Source organism: Fusarium solani (assembly GCF_023522795.1).
Source record: "Fusarium solani strain SB1 chromosome Unknown bctg00000017, whole genome shotgun sequence".
Taxonomy (NCBI): domain Eukaryota; kingdom Fungi; phylum Ascomycota; class Sordariomycetes; order Hypocreales; family Nectriaceae; genus Fusarium; species Fusarium solani.
The window spans coordinates 203,063-225,063 of NW_027072140.1; the positions used below are offsets into that span (position 1 = coordinate 203,063).

A 22,001-nucleotide genomic window follows, 5' to 3' on the forward strand; every position below is an offset into this window, starting at 1 on the left:
TGTGATTGAGGTGGTAGGGCTGGAAGAGGCTCTGTGGTTCAGCTCGCACGGACCGTTTAATGGCCCGAGCTTACCAAGGTGGGCACGGAAGGAAGAACCTTTCGGAACTTTCGTTTCTTCGGGCACTTTCGTTCCTCCAGGCACGGATAGACTGCCCCGGATCGGGTTTGGCGCCATCCTCATGTTGCTCCACGTTGCCCCACATAAAAACCGTTGTCCTTCCCTCAGCTTTCTCCTTTTCTCTTCTCTTTTCCCATCTTTCCTTTTCATTCTGATCAGTCCCTTGAAAGAGAAACGGCAATTCCACACCCTAACAATGCCATCGACCATCGGGATGCCCACGTCGAGCCAATGGTACGACCGTCACCGCAGATGCACGGATGGCTGCTCGCACGAAGGAAAGCTTGAATTGATCACCTGGACATCCACGGTTGGTGGGGATCGCATGGGATGGGGCAACTGCCTAGCTTCCGAATCCGACGAACTGAAAGAAAATTTGAGAAGGAATTCAACTCCAACGAGGAGAAGATGTACGAGTACTGGCCACAGGGTTTCCGGTGGACCTGTTGCGGAACGGAGGGAGACCAGCGATTCGGATGTGACCACCATGGAAACGGAAGCACGCCATGTAGCTGCGATTTTTGCAAGGTTAGTACTCTTAGGCGCTTGTTCGACACGGAATAAAGACATTTGCTTATCAGAGGCTGTAGATGGGCAAACCAATTCCGGACTCCATCCATAAACACCGGACAGAATCTGCTGCCGGAAAGGGGCTGAGACTCTCTAGAGGTCCGGACCCAAGAAGCTTCAATAGGAGCCAGGGCGGCATAGCGGAGATCATGCGCTTGTCCTTGGGGATGCCTTAAATAATTCACTGCACGCAAGCACGATATACAGTGATTCCTATTAAACCGGGGTCTACTTTGGCGTGAATGGACGTGGATTGAACCCCTGTACTCCTGGAGATCCAGCACTGGTCCTGTTGGAATAAGGCAAGGACCACGATCATCATGAACTTGTTCACGATGAGAGTGAACGACCACAACTAGCATCAGGCAGCAGGCTGCTGCCTATGATATCGGCGGTTTGAACATAGGTATAAGTGACTGACCTTTGTCGGTCCCCTGGATAGAATCAAGCAGCTCAATATGACTATCTCTTCTGCCCACTCTCTCTGTTGCACCCTTAACTTCTGAGAGTTATGAACCCGGTCTGCCGGCTTGTGTGACCCAATTATCTGTTCATTTTACATCAGCCCATGACAACGGCCCGTGATGCCGTTACGCTTCCCAATTAGGAAGTCGATGAGAGAGCTGTGGTGTTGAACTGTGAGCTGTCACCAAGCACACTGCCAACAGCCTGCCTGTGGTCAGAAGAGCCCTGCTCACCCAAACGGTCAATTTCGCCAATTGAAGCCGTCACGATGTCTCCACCGAAGGAATCGAAGGTGACTGCCCTTATCACGCGTCTGAACACTCGCTCAGACTGGACCCCTTGGTACGGAACATTTGGGATTATGTTGATCCTGATAAAACCGACACTTTGACGCCTCCGCCGGCACCCTCTGCTGCCCTAATCCCCGCTGCAGGATGGGAAGACTTACAGGCGCCGGCCCAGGCCGCGGCGATCGAGCTTTGGAAGACTCATCGCCAGATTTGGAGCGATTAGGAAGTCGCTCGCGCAAGGAAAGCCGATGACTATCGTCAAAGCATGATTCCATCATCAAACTATCAGAAGCTGTTGACACATCGATCTCTGAGACGTACAGGGAGTATATCTCTAACGTCGATGGCCTCAGGGCTAGGATCATTGCCCTGAAGAAGCGGGACATGCCGTTGCCGCACCAGACCGTGAGAACGCTCATTACAAGTTCCTGGATATCTCTCAACGACGCACGATTCGAGATTGGGATTCTTGGGCCACTCAGTTTGAACGGGCCTATGATCGAGCCCAACGACTGAAAGTTGAGACCATCAACGAGGCTGTTGCTGTGAAGGCATTTCTGCGAGCCATTCAGCATCATGCTCCTGCTTTTTGGACTTTCTGGACCCAGTACAATATGGCTGAAAGGGCCAAGCCGGAGGGGCAAGGTAAGTCAGTTGAGTTGAAGGTCCTTATCGACCGGTTCCGCGAGAATGAGCAAGAATCGAAGGCATCTCGAGCAAGCGGATCAGCCAACGCAACGTCAATTCATTCACCTTCCAACCCCTCTTAAGGTGGCCCCAGACTTCGAAAGGCAAAATGCCCAGGGTGCTTGCGTATCCACCCTGTATATACTCAAGCCTGGTGGGAAAACTGTTGGACCTACAAAGCTGTTTTTCATCCTGAACACTCTTAACAGGGCTTTGTTCCTCCTCCCCAGTCAAGAAGTCGATTGGAGAAGTGGTTGCGCGATAATCCCTCTCAAGCTGCCATAGCCAGGACTTGGAACCCTGGGAATGATGTCTCTGCTGGTCCGAAGCAAGAACTCGCCAATAAGAGCCCCGAATCGACCGAAATTGATATCCCCAGTCAGGGACCTCCAGGTCAGGTGAATGCGGCTGGGGCGGTTGCCCTAGTTAACTTCACAGGCTCTCGAGGGAGCCTTTATCACATAGCCATTTGGGATTCTGGACCCAACGTACACGTCTTCAATTCGGCAGCCTGGTTCAGGAACGGCGAATTGAAGCCTACCGACGAGTTCATCCTAGCAGGGACTCAGGAACTCAAGGTCGAAGGGAAGGGCACTGCTTTTGTTCAGACCAGGGGCTGGAATGGGGGAAAAGGCATCACAATTCGACTCCAGGATGTCCTGTATGTCCCCAGAATGCATACGAACATCGTATCAACGAAGATCATGAAGAGGGCCGGTTTTCTGTGGGATACACGCGATGATACCGTCTATCGCCGGTCGAACGGCGAAGTCATCGCTCAGTTGTGGGAGGTTGAGGATCAGTACGCGATTTCCTCGATCACGCCCCCAACGGTCATGGCAGTCAACCGACCCTCGAGCCGCCCACAGAGGGGTGATGCTGAGCTTTGGCATCGCCGATTGGGCCATCCTGGACCTGATGCCATGGAAAAGCTCACGAAAGAAGCTTTTGGTGTCGCTATGCGAGGACCAGTGACTTTCGAGTGTGACATCTGCGCCGTCAGCAAGATCTGGCGCACGGTATCACGAAAAGCCCCGGAAATGAGACCAAGAGCACCCGGTGCGGTCATCAGCTTCGACCTACACTACTACCAAGTTCCCGGTTATAACGGCGATAAATACTATGTGATTTTCACCTGTGTGAACGCCGGAATGAGGTTCTTCTACTCCCTCGGCGCCAAATGCGACATCAGGGATGCCCTGCGGCATTTGAAGAGCTTTCTTTGGACTTCCTTTGCCATCAGGATCATGATCATTACGTCAGACGACGAGATGGCATCCAGCTCGCACCGTCGGCCCCTTCAACGCCCACTCAGAATGGACATCCGGAACGATCTGGGGGGGTGGTCAAGGACAAAGTGAGGGCTATGAAGCAACAGGCAAATCTCCCTGGTGACCTTGAGACAGAGATCGTGAAAGCTTCGGTGTATCTTCTCAACAGAACGCCGACCCAAAGGAACGACGGCGATGGTTGGAAAACACCGTACGAGCGTTGGTGGGCTTGGATGAGAAAGAACGTCGCACAATTCGCTCATATCCCTGAGAATCCGAAGCCGGATTTACGGCACCTCAAGGCATACGGATGTATCGCCTACCCGATAACGACTGATACGCTGGAACCTCCATCTGACCGCGACCACGCACGCCCATGGCCCCAACATGGCCGTCCTGGTCACAGGCTTGTCTTGCGGCTACTGTTTCCAAGCCGCGCCTGGTCATCCCGCTGATGGGTAACAGGCTCGATACGATGCACCGTTTGTGCCGATGATATGCTGGATAGTGTGGTCTGTTGTCGGTTTTCGCAGAAAAGTCATAGATACCGTAAGAACTCACGAAATTCGAACAAAATTGAGTTCAACTAGTGTCTCTTGGCAAGCCACACAGAGGGCGGGGATGGGCGGCAGAACTGATTCCGCACTAAAAATAGGTAGGGGGCTTGTTCCCACTTCCAACCTCCTTGCATTGAAGCTGCCCCCCGACATCGTGATAACGAAGATGGCTGCCGCCGGCTTCATAGACATCATATGTGTGTTTTTGGTGTTGAAGATCATGATAAGGCTATGCGAGGCTAACTAATTAGATGTCACATATGACTTTGAGACCGCAGCCTGCTTCGAGGTCGGACAGACCTACCGCCTTGAGTACCGACTCCCTTCCTCACCGGGTGAAGAAGAGGCCATTTCCCTAGTAAAATCAGGCTCTCATTACGGCTGGGTAAGGGTGCGCAGTAGGAAGCCTGTTGACGATGTCATGAGGCAGGGGAAATTATGTCTGTAAGGTAGAAGGCAAAGGAAAGAGGTGGAGGAAGATGGACTGGAGGTTAAGAAAGGAACGTGAATGGCAAGAGGGAATAGCCTTCTTTTGGCAAGATAATAAGGTCAATAAGACTTCTGAAGGCGCTGATTCTTCTAGTCTAGTTAGCTAATATATATCGTATCTCCTTCTCGAGGATTTTGCGAGTCATCATCATCTCGCAGTCGTTGGATCAGATCTGCCTTCTTCCCTGATACCTTGAGGCCCCTCTTCCGCAGCCGCTCTTGCAGCTGCTTGATGACTTCTTCGTGATATCGTGTACGCAGAAGAAGCTCGTCATCGTCGGCAGCTAGGAATTCCTCCTCGTCACATAGGGGATCCACGGGGTCTTCGTCTTTGACGATGACTTCCTCGGCTTCTTCCCACCCAGTGAAGTCAATCTGATCAGAAGGTATATCCTTGATCCGGATCAGCCAGTCCTCGGTCCCGTCAGGGCGTACGCTTATTCCGCAGTTCAAGAACGCTTTTTTGACCATCTCTGACTGTGCATTAAGACGCTTTAAAGCAGAAGCAACCACATGAGTAACCATAACTCTCTTATCACTAACTGACCAGTTAAAATCCTCTCCTTTCTCTCTTTCCATCCGCTCAACATACTCGTCAGTTGCCTCCTGTAACCACCGCTTAAAAGGAGCGTTGATAGCGGTGTCAAGGGGTTGCAAAAGACTCGTACAGCCAGGGGGGATAAGGGCAAGGGAAATACTATTATCCCTTAATTTCTTCTTAATCCCTTCGGTCTTATGGAACGTGGCTGCATCCATCACGAGCAACATATCCTCTTCTTCGCCCTTAATAAGGGGAAGAAGCTTGTTGTCAATCCAGGAGGAAAAAAGCTCCTCGTTATTATATGCTGTTTTATTGAACTCCACGTCGACGTCAGGGGAATAAAGATGCTGCTCCTTCTCGTAATTTTGGCCGCCTTCATCGGTAGGGGTACCATGAAATATAATAGTCGGTCGAAGCCTGAATTCGCCATCTGCGAATATATAGAGAATCAAGGTGGCCTGGCGCTTATTCCATCCACTGCGGTCGCTTTTCCCAGAGACCGATTTTGCGCCGCGTATTTCCCAAGTGAAGCCATCGAGATACTCAAATGGTATTGGGGTCTCGTCTAGGTTGAGTATTAGGCGCCGATAAAAGCGGCGTTTTGGCGAGTTTAGGATCATCGTGATAGCCCGAGATTGGAATCCTAATGTAGAGATGCGTCTAACGAATCGTAAGAATCTATTCACAATATCGATATAATCCTCTGGCCGCTTAGTTGACTGCTTCGTCACTCGTCGTTTTACAATGTTATGACGCCGAAGAAAGCCCCTCCACCAACCGGTGGAGAAAGGGAACCGGGAGGCTTGGTCCGGGTATAACTCCTTGTAAATAGCCTGTGCGTGCCGGCGGAACCAGGAGGTCGTAGCTACTTTCCCTTGGGCGCGGCGCTCTAAGAAAGAGAGGTATACTCGATCTTCAAGGTCCGGCCACTTAGGGCAAAGTCTGCGGATATGTTCTTCAAGGAAAGACTCACGCTTAACGTGCCACCCGTGGATCGTGGTTAGGGGTATTTTGAAGTGCTTCTCGGCATCACGAAGCGTAGGTTTCCTCTTCCACCCTCTTCTTATAACATGGCCGTGGATCAGCCACACGAGGACTTCTGCCTTCTGTTCCGGTGAATAGCTTCTCTCCGGGCGTTGGATTGGCATGATCCTCTTGACCTTCCGCTCTTCAAGAGGCTTAGGCTTTGGGCCAGGCCTTTTCCTTGGTGTTGAGGCCACAGTCCAGCCGGCATTAGGATCAACCTCATCAAGCGGCGGCATTGTGTGAAAAACGCGGTGGTGATAGCTTCAGATCGGATGAAAGAGAAACTCCAAAAATCATGGCCCGGGGGGACATCTGATCTTCTGATATTACCCCTCAATTGATCACTTCCACATATTAACTGTATGAGGAAGTGATCATCCGGGAAGCAATGCGCCAAGACCGCCGGTTGAACTCAATTTTGTTCGAATTTCGTGAGTTCTTACGGTAGATCCCCCTAGCTCGGCACGCCCTATGCCCCAATAGGGGACTTTTTGGGCCCATCGGCCCCCGGACGAAAAATATACCTACATACATACATACATACACACATCAAGAGCAACGCCCCGGTCGACAAGGCAGCCCCCAAGGCGCACATCGGGTATTTGGTCGGGTACAGGGCTTCTACGCAGTTCCTGATCTGGATCCCCTCACTCAGGAAGACCGAAGTCATCGTATCTGCGAATGTGGGCTTCAATGAGGCCGTCAACTATGACCCGGATAGGGAGGAAGATGCACAGGCTGTCCAGCAATACACCTATGATGCCCTGAAGGAGATGACCCGTATCAACGTTGAACTGGTCAGGGACCGGCACGACTACGAGGTTACTCTCGGGCTAGTGGGTGATGAGCTAGATGTACAAGCCAGGCCTCCTGAAACACGCCCCGAAGAGCCCTGAGAGGAAGTCACTCGCGATGAGGCTTCCAGCCAAGAAGGGGAAGCCACGGGGGACGTGTTTCTCACACCGCCAGCCTCAAACGCAGGCGACGGCGAAGGCGAGCCGGCTGTGACGGAAGCAGCCAGTCAGGGTTCACGAGATCAATTGATTGGGGTGCCAATTCGAGAGGTTCAGCAGCTGGTATCAGACGATTTCAGCAATGACTGGAACTCCCTCGAAAGTTAACATTCTGACCCTGAACTTGGACCACCACTTGCAGAGCCCGATAGCTCTCAACGAGAGGATTCAAATGATGCATCTCTTGAGTCGTTATCGGGTCTGGGGGGTGAGGGCCCAAAACAACACAACATGACATTACTCAGTCTATACCGGCACAATCCCGACACAAACACAAAAAGAAAATCTATCGAGCAGACCCGAAGGTCCAAATCTTCCTCCATATACTCACCTTATTCTCCTCGGAGTTCTCCTCCCTGACATTATGTTGGAATAATTGGGAGCTTCCCCCTCACTTCAGGGTCACATCACAAAGTCCTAGATTGAAAGTTGAAAGTCCTAGATGGAATCGCATGGGATATAAACCCCTAGGGAGCTCTCACCATGACAATAACAATAACAACCTTGATTTTATCAATCACACCCAGCATCACTGCGCAATTCAACAACAATACCGCAGACTCTCAACTCGTTGCTTAAAAGGCATGCTCATGGTTGCCTCATATTCTGTGAGCTCATCTTCGCCGCGGGTAAAGAGTTCTCGGTGATTATGAAAATTTAGATTCACAGGGTTATCGATCTCGTCTAGGATCTCAAAATCAATGAATATCTCGAACCAACCGTGACCATCTGACCACTGGGCTAGGCAAGTCGCGAGATCCCAACCTGCAAGGCGTGCGTGCGATTCAGCATCCGTTTTCGGACCACAGGCAGGCTTCACAGCCATTGGGAGCTAAAACATTGCGAGAAGTTAGTGAGGGTAAATCATCCGCAAGTTCTAGGGGGAACTTACCAGCTGATTGATGCTTTCAATATCCTTCTTATTTAGGAGCCCGTCTATGAGGACTTTGAAAGGATTTTGATGTTCAGGGAAGTGTTCTTTTATGAGTTCTTGGCAGCGAGTTTTCTGCTCCTCTGTCATAGCTAAACCGAAAGAAACATGGCGAGGTTCTACGATCCACACCACCTTGGTGTTAGAGCGTTTCTTCATGGCCAACATCAGCGCCACGGCGGCGGCTGCGTTATCCGAGTCGGTGAAATCATTGTTGTATATGACAATGTTTCAGCCTGAGTGTGGCTTGCCGGCATGTCGGACTGCGCTGCGATAGCCATTGTGTGACTGAGGCAGAGAGAAAATGAGGTGCTTGAGGATGGATGTCGAGTTTTGGGTTAAGATGCATTTAGCTAACTATATATCCTACATTAACCAAACAGGTTTGCATCGTTCATGTAGTGCGGTGGATGTAATGGAATCTGTCATTGAAAATCCGCCTGGGGCTGTGCTGACGTCATGCAATCCCCTTCTGTGCAGCTTTTTAGGTTTTAAAATTGTTAAATCTTTTTTTTTTAAAAAATTTTTTTTTTTTTTTTTCATCTCCTCTACCAGAGTTTAAGTTTTCTGTCTCACGAGGTAATGCCTTGGCCTTGTTGCAAGCTCTCTGTCCATGGCCGTTATCAGGCAATCTAGACTGTGCTTTAAAATCGGGGCTGTTGGCTGACTGAGTGGGATACGCGTGGCCTCGTCGAGGGGTGGCAAGGGATTGAATTTAACACATGACGTACCTACAGTGGTCTCGACCCTCTCACACAGGGATCGGGGTCATGGGGTTGGTGCACAACCCTACTCGTTGGCTGAGACAGGATGGGTAGCGGGGAACCCTGATTCAGTGCCAACGCTTAGATTATTTCCTGCTTATCGGGCCAAACACCCATGCCCACATTCTTTCTGTAAAGATTTTCCTCCCATTCTCCCCAGTCACGGCACTTTTCTACGCTCTCCTGCCATTCCACCTTCACATTTACCGTATTCGAAAACCCTAGCTTGTCAACTACCCCTACGACATGGATGACCCATCTTGGGCATGGCCAGCCTGGAAATTTGGCATGAAGAGCGGAGATTTATTCACCAAGCTTCACAGCCAGTATAACACCTATCTGTGCCCAATTCAAGATCCTGATGCCTTCCATCACGATATCTTCGAAATCTCCCACAAGGCAAACTCTGCTGCCGAATTTCATCATTTGACCAACAATCGCAGTCAACAACGCCTCCACGAATTAAATGAGGCTCTCGAATCTGCGAGTCTCGAAATCATCGCAAATCCAAGTCTTATCAGCACGCCTCAGTGGGAACATGCTGTCCAACTCTTTCGTACCAAGTCCTTGGATTCCCTGGTTCGCTACTTCGCTTCTTATCTCCCCGCCGACCACATTTGGCATTCATCGTGTCACGCTTTCGCTCCTGCCACCAGCAGCACTGAACCCGAAGCCCATTCGCCTGACACGGAGTTTGAGGGCATCAGAATATACGACCTCAGCAGCAATTCTGTGATAGATCAGCCCGAGTGCTTTCGACCGCAAACACCTAGCTCACTTGCTGACTATGGCGAAGAGGTTATGGGATCTGGCGACGACACGTCGATGATGCCCTATCCCAATACATCAGAGGCGGTAAAGAGTGGGAATGGAATTCCGGATAGCAAGAGAGTGTACCCCGCTGAGAGTTCACCTGAGAACTTCCCCGTCAAACAGGTCAAGCATGGAAGCAGCCACTCGGAAAGTCAGACGGATCGTCACCTTGCTTGTCGGGAGACAGCCCAGCCCATGACATTGGCGCCTTCGGTCACGGCCACACTGGCTTCAGGGCCGTCGCGAACCATAATAACTTGTTCTAGCTCTATGCAGCCTACCAATGGGGCTCGGGCGGGAACCAAGCGAAAACGCCCTTGAGAAATATCAACTCGCACGAAAGCCAATCGTGCGTCGCCTAAGGTGAGGATCACAGGGGAGGAGGAGGATTTGCTAGGTGTCGTATGACAGAACTAGACCTAGAAACAACTTAATTCATCTATAAACATGATTATCTCGCATCCTTCCACACTACTTTATTCCCATACCCCCTTCGGCATGCCTTAGGGCCGTCAAGTTCCTTCCATAACAAAACCTATATTGTCATTCGGGCGTACCCTCGAATCGAGCATAAACTTCGGGCAAAATGGCTGTTCGTAAGGGTAGGACTCAGACTTGAGGCGGCGGATCTCATGAGAGAATCATGATTACTAGCAAAGTGGTGATAGGAGAAACGAGATACACAGAGAAAGCAAGTGACATGGAATGAGAGCAGGTATTCAGCAACGCCGTTAGGCATTTCTTCTAGTGGACTTGAAGCGTCAAGGCCATCAACCACCCAGAGCTCTACCACGGATAATAGGGCATCGAAGAAACTGGCTAAGCATCTAGGAGCAATTTGATAAGATCCGCATTCTAGATATGGAACAATATATGTTCGGCTGTTCAAACGTGGCCAGTGTTTCTCGGTCCGTCCCGGAGCCTTAACTTCCTCTCACCATCCGCCCTCGATGTCTTCAAAACATGCACCATCACCTCATACACTAGCATTGTCGTGGCAGATGATGGTATGGCGCGGATCATACTGGTGCCCATGCCGGCATATAAGGCACGCCAACCTTCTTCGCGCAAAATTGTCCGAGATGTGTTGATAATGCCCCGGCACTGAGAAGGTAGTCCCTGGCGCAATTGATCTTTGGTACGGGTTGACCCTTCTCGCGATTGGATGTAGTGGGAGGCCGGGCCTGAGTTGTTGTCTAACGGCATGGAAGGCTGTATTCTTCGTTGTATTTGAAGCCTTGTCCTGATGACTTCGTGGGGATACGTGGCAGCGCCGGCACACATTTTGCTCAGGGAACTAGATATTAAAATTGCGGGGATCTCTGATCTGCCACCTTCTTCTGTCCATCCAACCCTGACCCGGTAAAGCTTCTTTTCAGCTGCTCGTACAGAGGAAACTGAATTGCTAGGTGAATAACCCCGAGCAATGCTGGAGTAAGCCCTGAATAGAATGCAACCATTCCCTCTTTGCGATAGATCGACTGAGCGACATCAAGAGCAGACCTACTACTTCCGGGGGTGCCGGACTGGGTCATAAGCCGAGTCTTGACAACCCACAATGGATTTGTGGATATCGTAGAGCAGATGCCAGCAGATCCTGCTGGAACGGATGAAACTATCCATGCCTGCTGAATATCTTTGTTCGGATCAGCAATCTAGAGTGAACAAGAAGATGGGAAGGGGGTATCCATGCACCTACCAAATCTCGTAGTTAAAGCTTCGTTACTCTCGTGATAGATAGTAAAATACACTGTCCATCTAGGGAGGTACGCCAGCATAGCTGGCGCTAAGCCTCGGTACATGCCCCTGAAACCCCCTTCTCGCCATATCAAGCGACCAGTCCCAAGCAGACCTCGATCCTGCAACGGGCGTCGGACGCTGGCTGAGGCTGAACCGAGGCTCTGTGTCGGGAGGCCCCCCGCCCCTTGCAAGTTGGTTTTGATAACATCCAGAGGACAGGCTGCAATGCAGGAGGCCAGCCCGGCACTAGCGCCAGAGATACTCTGGATTGTAGAGGTAGAACAACGTGTCGCAATGTTTTCTAACCAGGAAATCGACTCGCATGAAGATTGGTTTGGAAGACAGGAATTAGGACCTGTGGAGCCCAGCTGGGGAGAATTGGTGGGAGGCATCGTGACTGCATGTAAAATAGCAGAATTATTTCTCTGTCGCTAATTCTTGCTTGTGGCGGATTGAAAGACGCGTAACAGGTGGCGATGAATATTTCGTTGACTTAGGCATCCACCTAATATACTGCAAGCATCTTGAATTTGTCTGCAGGGGGCTTGGCACATGGAACTTAGCGTGGCGGAGTTGGGCATTCTTGCATGATCACCAGCATCCGCCTCGCTGTGAGTCAGATCAGATTTTGCCTGCTTGCTAGCATGCGGCAGGCAGAATAAGGCAAACATAGTGCATTTGTGGCCTCCTAGCCATTCCAAAGCGGCCATATTAGGAGCGTGATGCCGGTGGGGAATCTTGCGGTTCATTTTGTACTCAACAAGCCTTCGCAACTTAGTACCAGCGAGCCTCAAACTGGTGGATTTCCAGCGCCTTTATAGAGCTACCATGGTTTGTACGCATCAGCTATCTTGTCTCCTTGCCATCGGTTTCTCAAAATGTCGTCTACCCATGTCATCTGTTCCAGCACTCTTTATTCGTCTAATTGCGTCACCGCTAGCTAACTATCCCGTGTGCTGGGTCCTATGATACAGCGAACAGACCTGCGTATTTGGATATGATATATCGATATCAACTGTGCTATCTGGATATATCGATATCGATATAACTCTCTGCCTCTTAAATGGATATCCAGATTGATATCCACCTAAATACCGCTCTCTGATTGGCTGAAAAGATCTTATCAATTGATTAGATGATGAAAAGGCTTCTGTCGCATATCACCACTAGGTTCGTGCGACTGGATATGAAACACGGGGCGTACCTTGGGGTCGCGTATCCGGTTTCACATCTGGCCTGTCGCATAATCCTAACATGAGCTTAAATAGCTGTTCCCGAACACATGGCTGTTCGATTTCTTTTGTTCTTTAGATAACTCTCATCAATTGACTGGTGCCATCAATGATCCCTGTGGAGCCAATTGTCTGACAACTTCTCTCAATTTCAACATCAGCACCACCATCTCAGTACTCGTTCAAACGGCCCTAGGTATTCTAGCACAGTTAGCTTATCCAGGTGATTTATCGACCATGGCATCATCTCAGACCACCGCCGCCTCTACGCCCTCGATTTCGGACCAGCCCATTACTGGGACGTCTCTGGACTCTTTCCTCTTCTTCAAAGCAACGTATCCTGATGAGGACACCCAGAACACCACCGACGGGTCATGTAAGCGCAATTCCAGGGGTATGGTGATGTATCGATGTCTCCATTGCCCTGCCGATAAGCCCTGGGCGAATCGGAAGCGGGACAACGCATGGCATCACGCCCGGCGGTGCCATGCCGATATTATCTCTTCCCTCGATCGCACGCTCATTGGGGGCAGTTCTTATGTTCTAGATGATGAAAGGGAAGCCAAACGTCCTCGGATTGATGCTTTCTTTCCCTCTCGTTACTCGGATGTCTCTCTCCGCCGTATGTTCGACCGCGATCGGTATTTAGATGCAATAATCAGCCTAATCACACGCCGCCGGCTTGCCTTCTCAGCAATTACCTGGGATGAGATGCAAGAGATTATGCTAGCAGCTAATCCTGCTATAGAGGACCTTTTAGTGACCAACCGAAGTGCTCTAATGCGACTAATTGATGCCACATATGAGTTATATTCTTCTCAGCTCATGGCAACTCTTGAAGCTTCCATCTCAAAGATCCATATCCTCTCTGATCTCTGGACATCGCCCCATCGCCATGGGATATTCGCCATCTTTGCGCGATGGGTTGATCAGGATTATCAGCCACGAAGGGCACTGCTAGCGATGCCAGAATGTCGCTATAGCCATAGTGGTGAAACCCAGGCATCTCTAATTATCGATACACTGGCAAAGTACGGCATTGCTTCTAAAGTGGGCTACCATGTAGGGGATAATGCCACTTCAAATGATACCTGCTTGTCTTATCTCTCACGGCGGTTACGAGAAGACTATGGGGTACGATAGCCCTTCCCTTATCTCTGGATTAGGATTAATTGGTTGCTAGTTGACGTTTGATCCCTCTAAGCGCCGTATCCGCTGCGTCGCCCACATTATTAACCTATCCCTTCAAGCATTTCTTCTCGCGTCTTCAAAAGAGGCACTAATCGCCGCTCTTGATGCCACCGATGATACCTCAAACGATCAGTTGTTTGCACAGTTCTACGACACCTTGCACGACGCCGGACAGACACCAAGAACAGATGAGGCCCATCAGAGAAGAAGAGCTTCGCGAAGAGGCAATCGTATACTTGAGAACTTCACTGGATGGCAGCATATCGCGCCCCTACGGAAAGTACACAACATCGCGGTCTGGATACGTAAATCTACGCTTCATTCGGCTATATGGGACGATGAAATAAAGCTCCGACTAGGCATAGATAATGCCACACGTTGGAATTCATGGTATCGATTGTTGGATAATTTTCTGCGGTATCAATCCCGTGTAAAACAGTTCCTAATTGACCATGATAGAGAGCTTCAAGACGATATCCTGCTAGCTTCAGAGTGGGAGTTTATTGAACGGACGCATCGTTTCCTACAGCCGTTTGCCTCAGCTACGTTGTTAGCCGAAGGGGCGCGATCTACACTCTCCCAATCACTCTCGATAATGGATGTTTTATTGCGACAGTACGAGAAGTATAAGGTCGGTGGCGATGTTTTTTTCTTTTATCTAATTGATCGGCTAACTAATTGTCTTATTTAGGAGCTTTATAGTTCAAAGGAAAACCATGATCCCCACATGGTACACTGCATCGATATGGGCTGGTTTGTACTTAATAAGTACTACACCTTATCAGACCAGACACCAGTGTATGCCGCCGCACTCCTTCTCGATCCCTCGAAACGAAGAAAATACATTGAGCGGAATTGGCAAGAATCCTGGCACGCGCCTGCTATTGCTGCTGCCCAGCAAATTTGGCTAGATGAATATAATGCCGCGCCAATCCCAGAATCCTTGCGGGTGCCTCTAGATGTGTCCTCTTCATCTGGGAGGCAGCACAACGAGCTGGATGAGTTGTTGAGCGATATTGCTGTTACTGGCCCTATCTTAGACGACGCCGATGACTTCGAAACCTTTATTGATGCACCACCGACCCGGATAACTGGCTCTCCTCTCCAGTGGTGGCTACATCGAGATCAAAGGAAAGCATATCCGCGGTTATCCCACATGGCAATTGATATCCTCTCAATCCCTCCTGAATCATCTGATGTTGAGTCTCACTTCTCATCGGCGCGGCGTACGCTATCATGGGATAGAGAGAGCATGACCTGCGAGAACCTGGCGAAGGTTGAGTGTGTGGGCAACTGGATGCGCGAGGGTATCATTGTACCCAAGTCTCACGGTGGCAGGGGCGTTATTTCCAGCGTTGCTGTTGAATTTAGCGTTGAAACAGAGGCAGAGGACTTTCTAGATTAGGGTACTTTCTTGTTCTTTCTTCTAGCCTACAAGAATTATATGTGGTTTATCTGGATATCAACCTTGCTAAAGTGGCTATGTGGCTGTATGGATATCTACCTGGATATATCGATATCCAGATAATTTCTCCCACTTATCTGGATATCGATATAAGGGCCAGAATTTCGGTGGATATCGATATACGCAGGTCTGCGCCCTGCTGTCTCAGCAAGCCCATGACGCAGGCGCGGATCTGACTGTGGGACGGAGCATAGCCCAGAGATTCCTGGCGTAGGATCCTGAAAGCCAACCTGTCCTCCTGATTCTTGGACAGACGTCGGCGAGGGTGAATCTGCTCTTTCACCGCCCCGCGGCAGTTGAGTCTGTCGATTAGAGTCCTTCGCGGCACTCCCCGTCTCTGAGCCGCCTGAGGTGAAAAGCCATTATCGGTAATATCCAATATGGCGTCAGCCATGTCGTTCTCTGTATATTCCCATCTAGGCCGCGAGGTAGGCATTTTTCTGTCGTCGTCAAAGACAAAGGCCAAAAAACACGACAAGGAGCGGTGAGCGGCTTGGTGGTCAGACTAACAATATTTCAATAGCATAGCCTGCATATGTCGCGTGCCCCACAAAACCTTACGGAGGCAAAACAATTACCTCCAATCATTTCTATAATCAATAGAGGCAACTTCTTTTAGGTAGCTATTTACTTTGGCCAACTTTGGTGTAAGTGAAGTTGACGAGTTTTGGTCGTGCTTTTTTTTTTTTGCGTGGCGAAAGAGTGGGGTTGGCGAAAGAGTGGTTGTGCATGGTAACACTTGTGAAAATCTCCTTAGCAGACTCGGCCATCAATGCTGTAAAAGCACCGTGAAAACCACCCTCTCCATCTTCGTTCCTCAAGGCTCTTTTGCGCAAACCGCGGCCGGTTTGCCTCTCCTGTGTTCCTCAACTACGCAATGGATAATACGATGCGAGACAGTCCGGGCCTGGGAGCCGCCACCTCGGGTGGAAACGCAAAGTTATCCATGGTCTAGCAATCGTAGTGTCGGTTACTCGGCGCTGACGGCCCTGACTACATACTCAACACCCTCGATTTTAACCTTGTCTGCCTCGATCCAATTCCGCCCTTCAACTTCAATCTCTTCGACTGCTTGATTCGATCTCGGAAGACACTTGACATCTCCAGACTCAAACGATACTTGCCAGCTTTGGCTCGAGGGCTCAAAGTCTTCTCTGTGTGCCGAAAAAGAACCAGCTGAGGCCTTTCTGATCGCTAAGTTAATACCGCCAACTCTTCCAACAAAAGTAGTTCCATAAGCACTCTGGAGAACCCACGATAGTCGATCTGATGTCGTCTTGGACGTGATATCCTGCCACACTTCTACGTAATCGGTCACGGCGCCTCTATTGTGGGGGCAGGGCGAGCTCCCGATCTCAAGGTCATCGCCATTCGGCAGCTTCTCGAAGTACGCCTCGTCCGGGACGGTCAGGTCTAGAGAGTCGATGATGTGTGTCCAGCGAAAAGTGGCTGGAAGCAATCGTGAGCAAGGTCTGACATGATAGAAGATCAGAGAGGACATACGTGGATTATATTTCAGGAGTATACGTTTACCCCGCCGGCTCCATTGAATCGACCGAGTCTCCTTGTCCACCCTCAAGTCGATGAAGAACCCGCACACGTTAAGAGTGATGGTTTCGGTATCTTCGTATGCTGGCTCGAGCAACCAGCGGACATTGATGCGCTGGAGAGCTTGGGAGGGCATCTCTTCTGTATCGATAATAATCCGGACTTGACGAGAATCTGTGGTTTTCCGGGGAGTTGATACTTATCAGATCAGAGGCAAGTCTCCCGCATTTAAACATGATTCAGAGAGGGTTACCACTGGTCCACACTCGGCAGCGGAAAATCGCGTGTTCGATTCGCAGTTCCGTCGCAATCCAGACATTTAGCACTTCCAGGTTGGCAGATCAGCTACTCTCACAATTTATCCCTCCATCCTTTCCCAACCGCCAGCCGTCAACGAATCCTAAACACGGCCTCATTCTCACCCAGCGCATATTCACCGCTCATTGCTCCATCCACATACGCAGGGCCAAGGAAAGTATACTCGCCATCTTCACCCGGCAAACTCCTCAACAAAACGGGTAATCTGCATCCCCAGAGAGCGCAAACCATGTCACCAGCGCGAAGGTTTCCTGGGCCCAGTCCGACGAGTCCCTGGTCTGTGACGAAAAGCGATCGGCCGCGGAGTCTGATGAATATGAACTCGAATGAAGAAGCGTGCGTTTCGAACTTGGCTGACGGTCCACTTCTCTCTACCTCTGTCGCGACGCTCCACAGGTCCCGACAAGATTCTGGACAGAGCCTAGAGGACTGGAAATACGAGCGGTCGCCCGCCAAGAGCTGAAAGAATGCCGCGTCTCGCTGAGCGGGCGAGTATCGTCGTCTTAGATGCGACATCGCCAGGCGTTCCATGTCCGCAAATGCCGCGTTTCCATCGCCCTGGAGGCGACCCGTGCTGTGGTAATTTGCCTTCAGGTGCGAGAACCGGGTCTCAAACGGGCCAATGCTCTCTACTATCTTGCCCATACATACGCCAGGAGCAGTGAGCGTATCTCCAGAGATAGCTGCGTTTGTTTGGCGGTTTCGTCCCGGCGTGTTGTACAGCTCCGTGAGCCCCCTCAGCCGTTGCCAGATGTCCGGAACCCAGCTAGGACCGGCACCAGAGCATGGCGAAAACAGGGTGAGAAACCCTAGATTTCGGTAGACGTCGAGATATGTCTTGCAGAAGTCAATAAGGACCGCGGAATACGTCTTGCGGTAGTCTAGGTTCAAACGCTCACGAAAGGCTGCCGGAAACAACCCAAAGAGCCCGTATATCTTGTCCACTGGTCTGGTGGCGTTTAGGCGTGAAGCATCCCGGAGAACCGTCGCCGGATCAGTCTCGCCCCGAATTGCTGTCGTGAGTAAAAACATATCTCGGGGACGCCAGTACCCAGCCCCGTCCAGGTGGACATTTCCTTTCCGAGTCTCCACGAGGAAACGGCCGAGCCTTTCGAAGGGCAACGACTTGTGACCGTACATCAAAGTGACGTCCTTGGCGGCCGCTACCTCCTGCACGACCCAGACACGAGTCCAGTACGGTCTCGAGAAGAGAAGAGACTGTCCAGGGCCAGCTGTAAGTGACCGGGTGGCGATTCTTGCTCCCATACACTAGAAGCGATGTAGTCCATGGCATGGCCGCCAGCACTGTCAGCTTCGCCGAGCCAGGCGATGACCCGCTTGGACAGCTGATAAATGTCCCTCATCATGGGTACCTGCTTGCTCATTTCGGATGTACTACCTTGGTCGATGCACATGGAGTCCACCCACAGGACCATGGGCTCGGTCGGGCTGCGGATGTACTTGAGAGCGGCGTGAAGGTTGGGTGTAATACCGAATAGTCTTCCGTTGACGCTGATGGGCTGGAGGAATGTCGAGTCGCCCCAGGCGTATGACAAGGCTGTGTAGTCACATGGTTCGGGCGAATCAAGACACGCGGCTTCTAGGTCGCCTACGATGGGCTCGGTCATGATTCCGGGATAGAGCTTTATCAACCGGATCCCTCGGTGTGCCGCGTCCAAGGGGACTTGAGCGTAGACGTCGCGGGGGAAAACCGACGATATACCGTCCTCCATGGTGCATGTATGTATGTATGTATGTATGTATGTATATTTTTCGTCCGGGGGGCCGTGAGGCTCCAGAAGTCTCCTAAGGGAGCACAGGACGTGCTGAGCTACGGGAGTCTACCTATGATCTAACCATACAGTGTCCCCTATCCAGCATATCATCGGCACAAATGGCGCATTACATCGAGCCTGTTACCCGTCAGCGGGCGGTCCAGGCACGGCTAGTAAATAGTAGCCGCGGGGCAGCTCATGACTAGGATAGTCATGGTGGAGGGCTGTGGTTGAGGATGGCCGCAGCCAGACAGAGAGCGTTGCGGCTCCCTGTCTGGCCAAGCCTATGTAATAGAAAGAGGTAACAACAGAAGAGAAAAGAGAATAAAGGAGGGGGCAGACGCCACTGCATCTCAGGTCGGCCCCTGTCTAGTAGCGAGGGCAGATCCTATCAAAGAAGGCGCTTATCTTGGCCAGCTTGACGAACTTATCAAAGTCTTTTCCTAACGCCAGATTCACTGCCGTATTCGGCGATGGAGCGAGCCTCGCTCGCTTCCGTGGCGGTACCTTTCTGCAGTAGAAGATATGGTCAGGTGTTTTGCGTCGATTGCATGAGCAGAGTACTCGTGCTTCAGTATGATTGAACCTCTCGTGGTATGCGGCAAAATCCCCGTGAAGGGACCTTGCGGCGAGCAAGTGGTGCAAGACCGTACGCGGGAGCGATAGCTCCGGCGGGCAAGCTACTGTCGCCTTGAGATTCAATCTCTTGTACTGCTCAGGGGAGGCGGAAGACCACCAGGTTCCGAATGCTTCCTTCGGTTTCAGCCTTGCGAATCTTCGCAAGTAGGCCAGCGTTGGCCTAGCGCCCTCGGGCTCGGGCAGCGAGGACGCTGCTTTTGCTAATTTATCCGCTTGTTCGTTACCGGGGATGTTGGTGTGGCCCGGTACCCAGCGCACCTGAGCAGCCCCATGGGATGCTGCTAAGGACTGGAACTCGAGGAAGACTTCCTGGGAGGAGTCTGATGGTGTGCCCCGCAGGCATGTAGCAGCGGCGAGGTTGTCCAGACAGATGAAGATGTCTTGAGTTGCTGACTCTTGCAGGTTCAGGGCGGCCTTTAAGCCCTCTAATGCTCCTGCTGCTTCGGCATCGAAGACCTCGGCCGGCCCGAGGCGACCGGATCCATCAGAGATCGGGAGACCGTTCTGGTGGACGGTAAAGCCGTAGCTAGCTGCCCCGTCCGAAGACAGGGAGCCATCTGAGTATACGACCAGGACGAGTGGATTGAGAGTCTGGACCCAGTGAAGGAAGGCCTCAGCCGTCTTCTCTTTCGATGCTGTCTGCAGCGGTGTCGTTTGCTCATCGCTAAAGCGTTGCTGGATAAGCTTTGGTCGTGCGCAGGGTGCGAGGAGCTCGTCGGTGCGTTGAAGCCGTGTCCTGAAGCTGCTCTCTGGCGGTGCTTGGTATTTTCGTTTGATAAGGTCGTGGTAGGTAGGTTGGCGGGGTGGGCGTGTCCGGCTCGCCAGGGGGTGAGCCTCATCAAGCGACTTGAGTCGCGCCGAGAATCTGAGTCGCCTTGCTTCGAGTAGCTGATCAACCGGCGGTATCCCGCTTTCTCGGTGGAGAGCAGCGATTGGTGTTGTCCTCCAGACGGGAAGTATGGCTCTCATGGCCTGGTTCATGGCTTTCGTCATTCTTTGTATGAGATGCTGATTACTTGATGGCATGTCCTTGGCAGGCTGGCTCCACCGCGGCCTGGTCCTGCCCGGGTACCACGCCTCGGAGCCGTGCAGTAGCACTGGCTCGACACACGCTCTGACGGCGCTTCGCACGGCGCTCGGGAGAGGACCGTGTATCGTGTTGGTCAGTCCTCGCAGGTGGTAGGCGACGGCCTGTGCCTTCGCCGCCCACTTTTCGACATGGATCCGGAACGACAGCCTGCTATCGAGCCAGATGCCAAGCCAGCGTAGAGCTGACTCGGGGTGTTTCTCGACATCGCCGTGACTTACTGCCGGTGCCGTCCTGAGTTTGCCGCGGGAGAAGTGCATGACTTCAGTCTTCTTCGGGTCGAAGGACACGCCATTTTCCGCGCCCCAACGCACCATCTCCGCGATGGCGCTGGATGCCATGGCAGCACTCTCGTCTACTGTGTCGCCTATGGATAGGATGGCCGTGTCATCTGCGTAGCCGAAGCGGCCTTGGGGGTTGCCCAGTCGGTAGATTGGTTCGGTATAGAGCAGGAAGAGGATCGGCGATACCGGTGAGCCTTGGGGGAGGCCGCACTGGAGAGGGGTGAAGGGGGTAAGGGTGTCTTGATACCTGACACGGGCTGATCGATCCCTCATGAAGGACTCGGCCCATCTAGCCAGATGGTCAGGCCAGCCTTGTTCGCGAAGACGCAAGACCAGTCTGTTGCACATGACGGTGTCGAAAGCACCTTGGATGTCCATCGTGACCAGGGTGGCCACCTTCTTGCGTGCAAACGCTTCTTCGATATCATGGATCAGGGCGGCCACCAGGTCTGTTGCTGACCTTTTGGGAGAGCCCCGGCTTGCTGTGGGTGAAGGACGCTGTAGTGGACAGCTGCCCACGATAGACGGCGTGCGATCAGACGTTCCAGCCCTTTGCCGAGGCAGGAGAGCAGAGAGACAGGTCGCCAGGCCCTTGGCGACGTGAGGTCGCGGCGTCCGGGTTTGGCGATCATGACCACTTCCGCCTCCTTGAACGGTTTCGGGTGGTGGCCTGTCGTCAGGCATCCTTTAAACAAGCGGCAGACGTGCGTCCCGATGATGTGCCATACAGCCTTGAGGAGATCCACTGTGATGCTATCTGATCCTGGAGATGTATTGCCTGTGTGAAGAGTCGCGTACTGAACCTCGTCCGGCGAAATCTCCAGCGGGAATGGGATCGATCTAGGAGAAGAGACTGATATCCAGGGGTTTGTGATGTCGTCTTCAGCAGTCCGTCGTTCCAGTGTGGCTTGCCGAAGTGCGTTGGCCTTATCCATCTGAGACTCGTATACGACATCGTCGACCTGTAGCGGTGGGGGCTGGAAAGGTCCTGGAGATTTTAGCCAGCGGACAGCTTTGAAAACAGCACTGCTGTCGGAGAAACTATCGATGAGGTTTCGCCAATACTGTCTTTTAGCCCGGCGGACCACGCGATGGAGGTCCCTCTTGGCGATCTGGACATCCTGATTGAAGCCGCGAGGGTAGAGTCTTCTGACGGCACGAAAAGCTGCGGCGGCGCCGACACAC

The 22,001-nt window shown here is 51.7% G+C and overlaps 6 protein-coding genes across 6 annotated transcripts; 4 read left to right on the top strand and 2 right to left on the bottom strand.

Moving 5' to 3' along the window:
• Positions 1-2,135: 2,135 nt before the first annotated feature.
• Positions 2,136-3,858, top strand: MRS44_018768 (uncharacterized protein; the record flags this gene model as incomplete). Its single annotated transcript, XM_065615275.1, has 3 exons — positions 2,136-2,297; positions 2,342-3,256; positions 3,325-3,858. 3 exons carry the CDS (start codon positions 2,136-2,138, stop codon positions 3,856-3,858), a joined length of 1,611 nt encoding a protein of 536 aa, XP_065471347.1.
• Positions 3,859-4,548: 690 nt separating this feature from the next.
• On the bottom strand, positions 4,549-6,252 carry MRS44_018769 (uncharacterized protein; the record flags this gene model as incomplete). The annotated part of the gene is made up of 1 exon (XM_065615276.1): positions 4,549-6,252. One exon carries the CDS (start codon positions 6,250-6,252, stop codon positions 4,549-4,551), a length of 1,704 nt encoding a protein of 567 aa, XP_065471348.1.
• Positions 6,253-6,404: 152 nt separating this feature from the next.
• MRS44_018770 (uncharacterized protein) lies at positions 6,405-6,912 on the top strand (the record flags this gene model as incomplete). The annotated part of the gene is made up of 2 exons (XM_065615277.1): positions 6,405-6,447; positions 6,500-6,912. 2 exons carry the CDS (start codon positions 6,405-6,407, stop codon positions 6,910-6,912), a joined length of 456 nt encoding a protein of 151 aa, XP_065471349.1.
• Positions 6,913-8,970: 2,058 nt separating this feature from the next.
• Positions 8,971-9,858, top strand: MRS44_018771 (uncharacterized protein; the record flags this gene model as incomplete). The annotated part of the gene is made up of 1 exon (XM_065615278.1): positions 8,971-9,858. The coding sequence occupies one exon, from the start codon at positions 8,971-8,973 to the stop codon at positions 9,856-9,858; it is 888 nt and encodes a 295-aa protein (XP_065471350.1).
• Positions 9,859-12,746: 2,888 nt separating this feature from the next.
• Positions 12,747-15,105, top strand: MRS44_018772 (uncharacterized protein; the record flags this gene model as incomplete). The annotated part of the gene is made up of 3 exons (XM_065615279.1): positions 12,747-13,643; positions 13,693-14,005; positions 14,486-15,105. The coding sequence occupies 3 exons, from the start codon at positions 12,747-12,749 to the stop codon at positions 15,103-15,105; spliced, it is 1,830 nt and encodes a 609-aa protein (XP_065471351.1).
• A 133-nt stretch (positions 15,106-15,238) lies between these two features.
• MRS44_018773 (uncharacterized protein) lies at positions 15,239-18,764 on the bottom strand (the record flags this gene model as incomplete). Its single annotated transcript, XM_065615280.1, has 5 exons — positions 15,239-15,581; positions 16,167-16,614; positions 16,669-16,911; positions 17,136-18,249; positions 18,300-18,764. The coding sequence occupies 5 exons, from the start codon at positions 18,762-18,764 to the stop codon at positions 15,239-15,241; spliced, it is 2,613 nt and encodes an 870-aa protein (XP_065471352.1).
• Between the last annotated feature and the right edge of the window lie 3,237 nt (positions 18,765-22,001).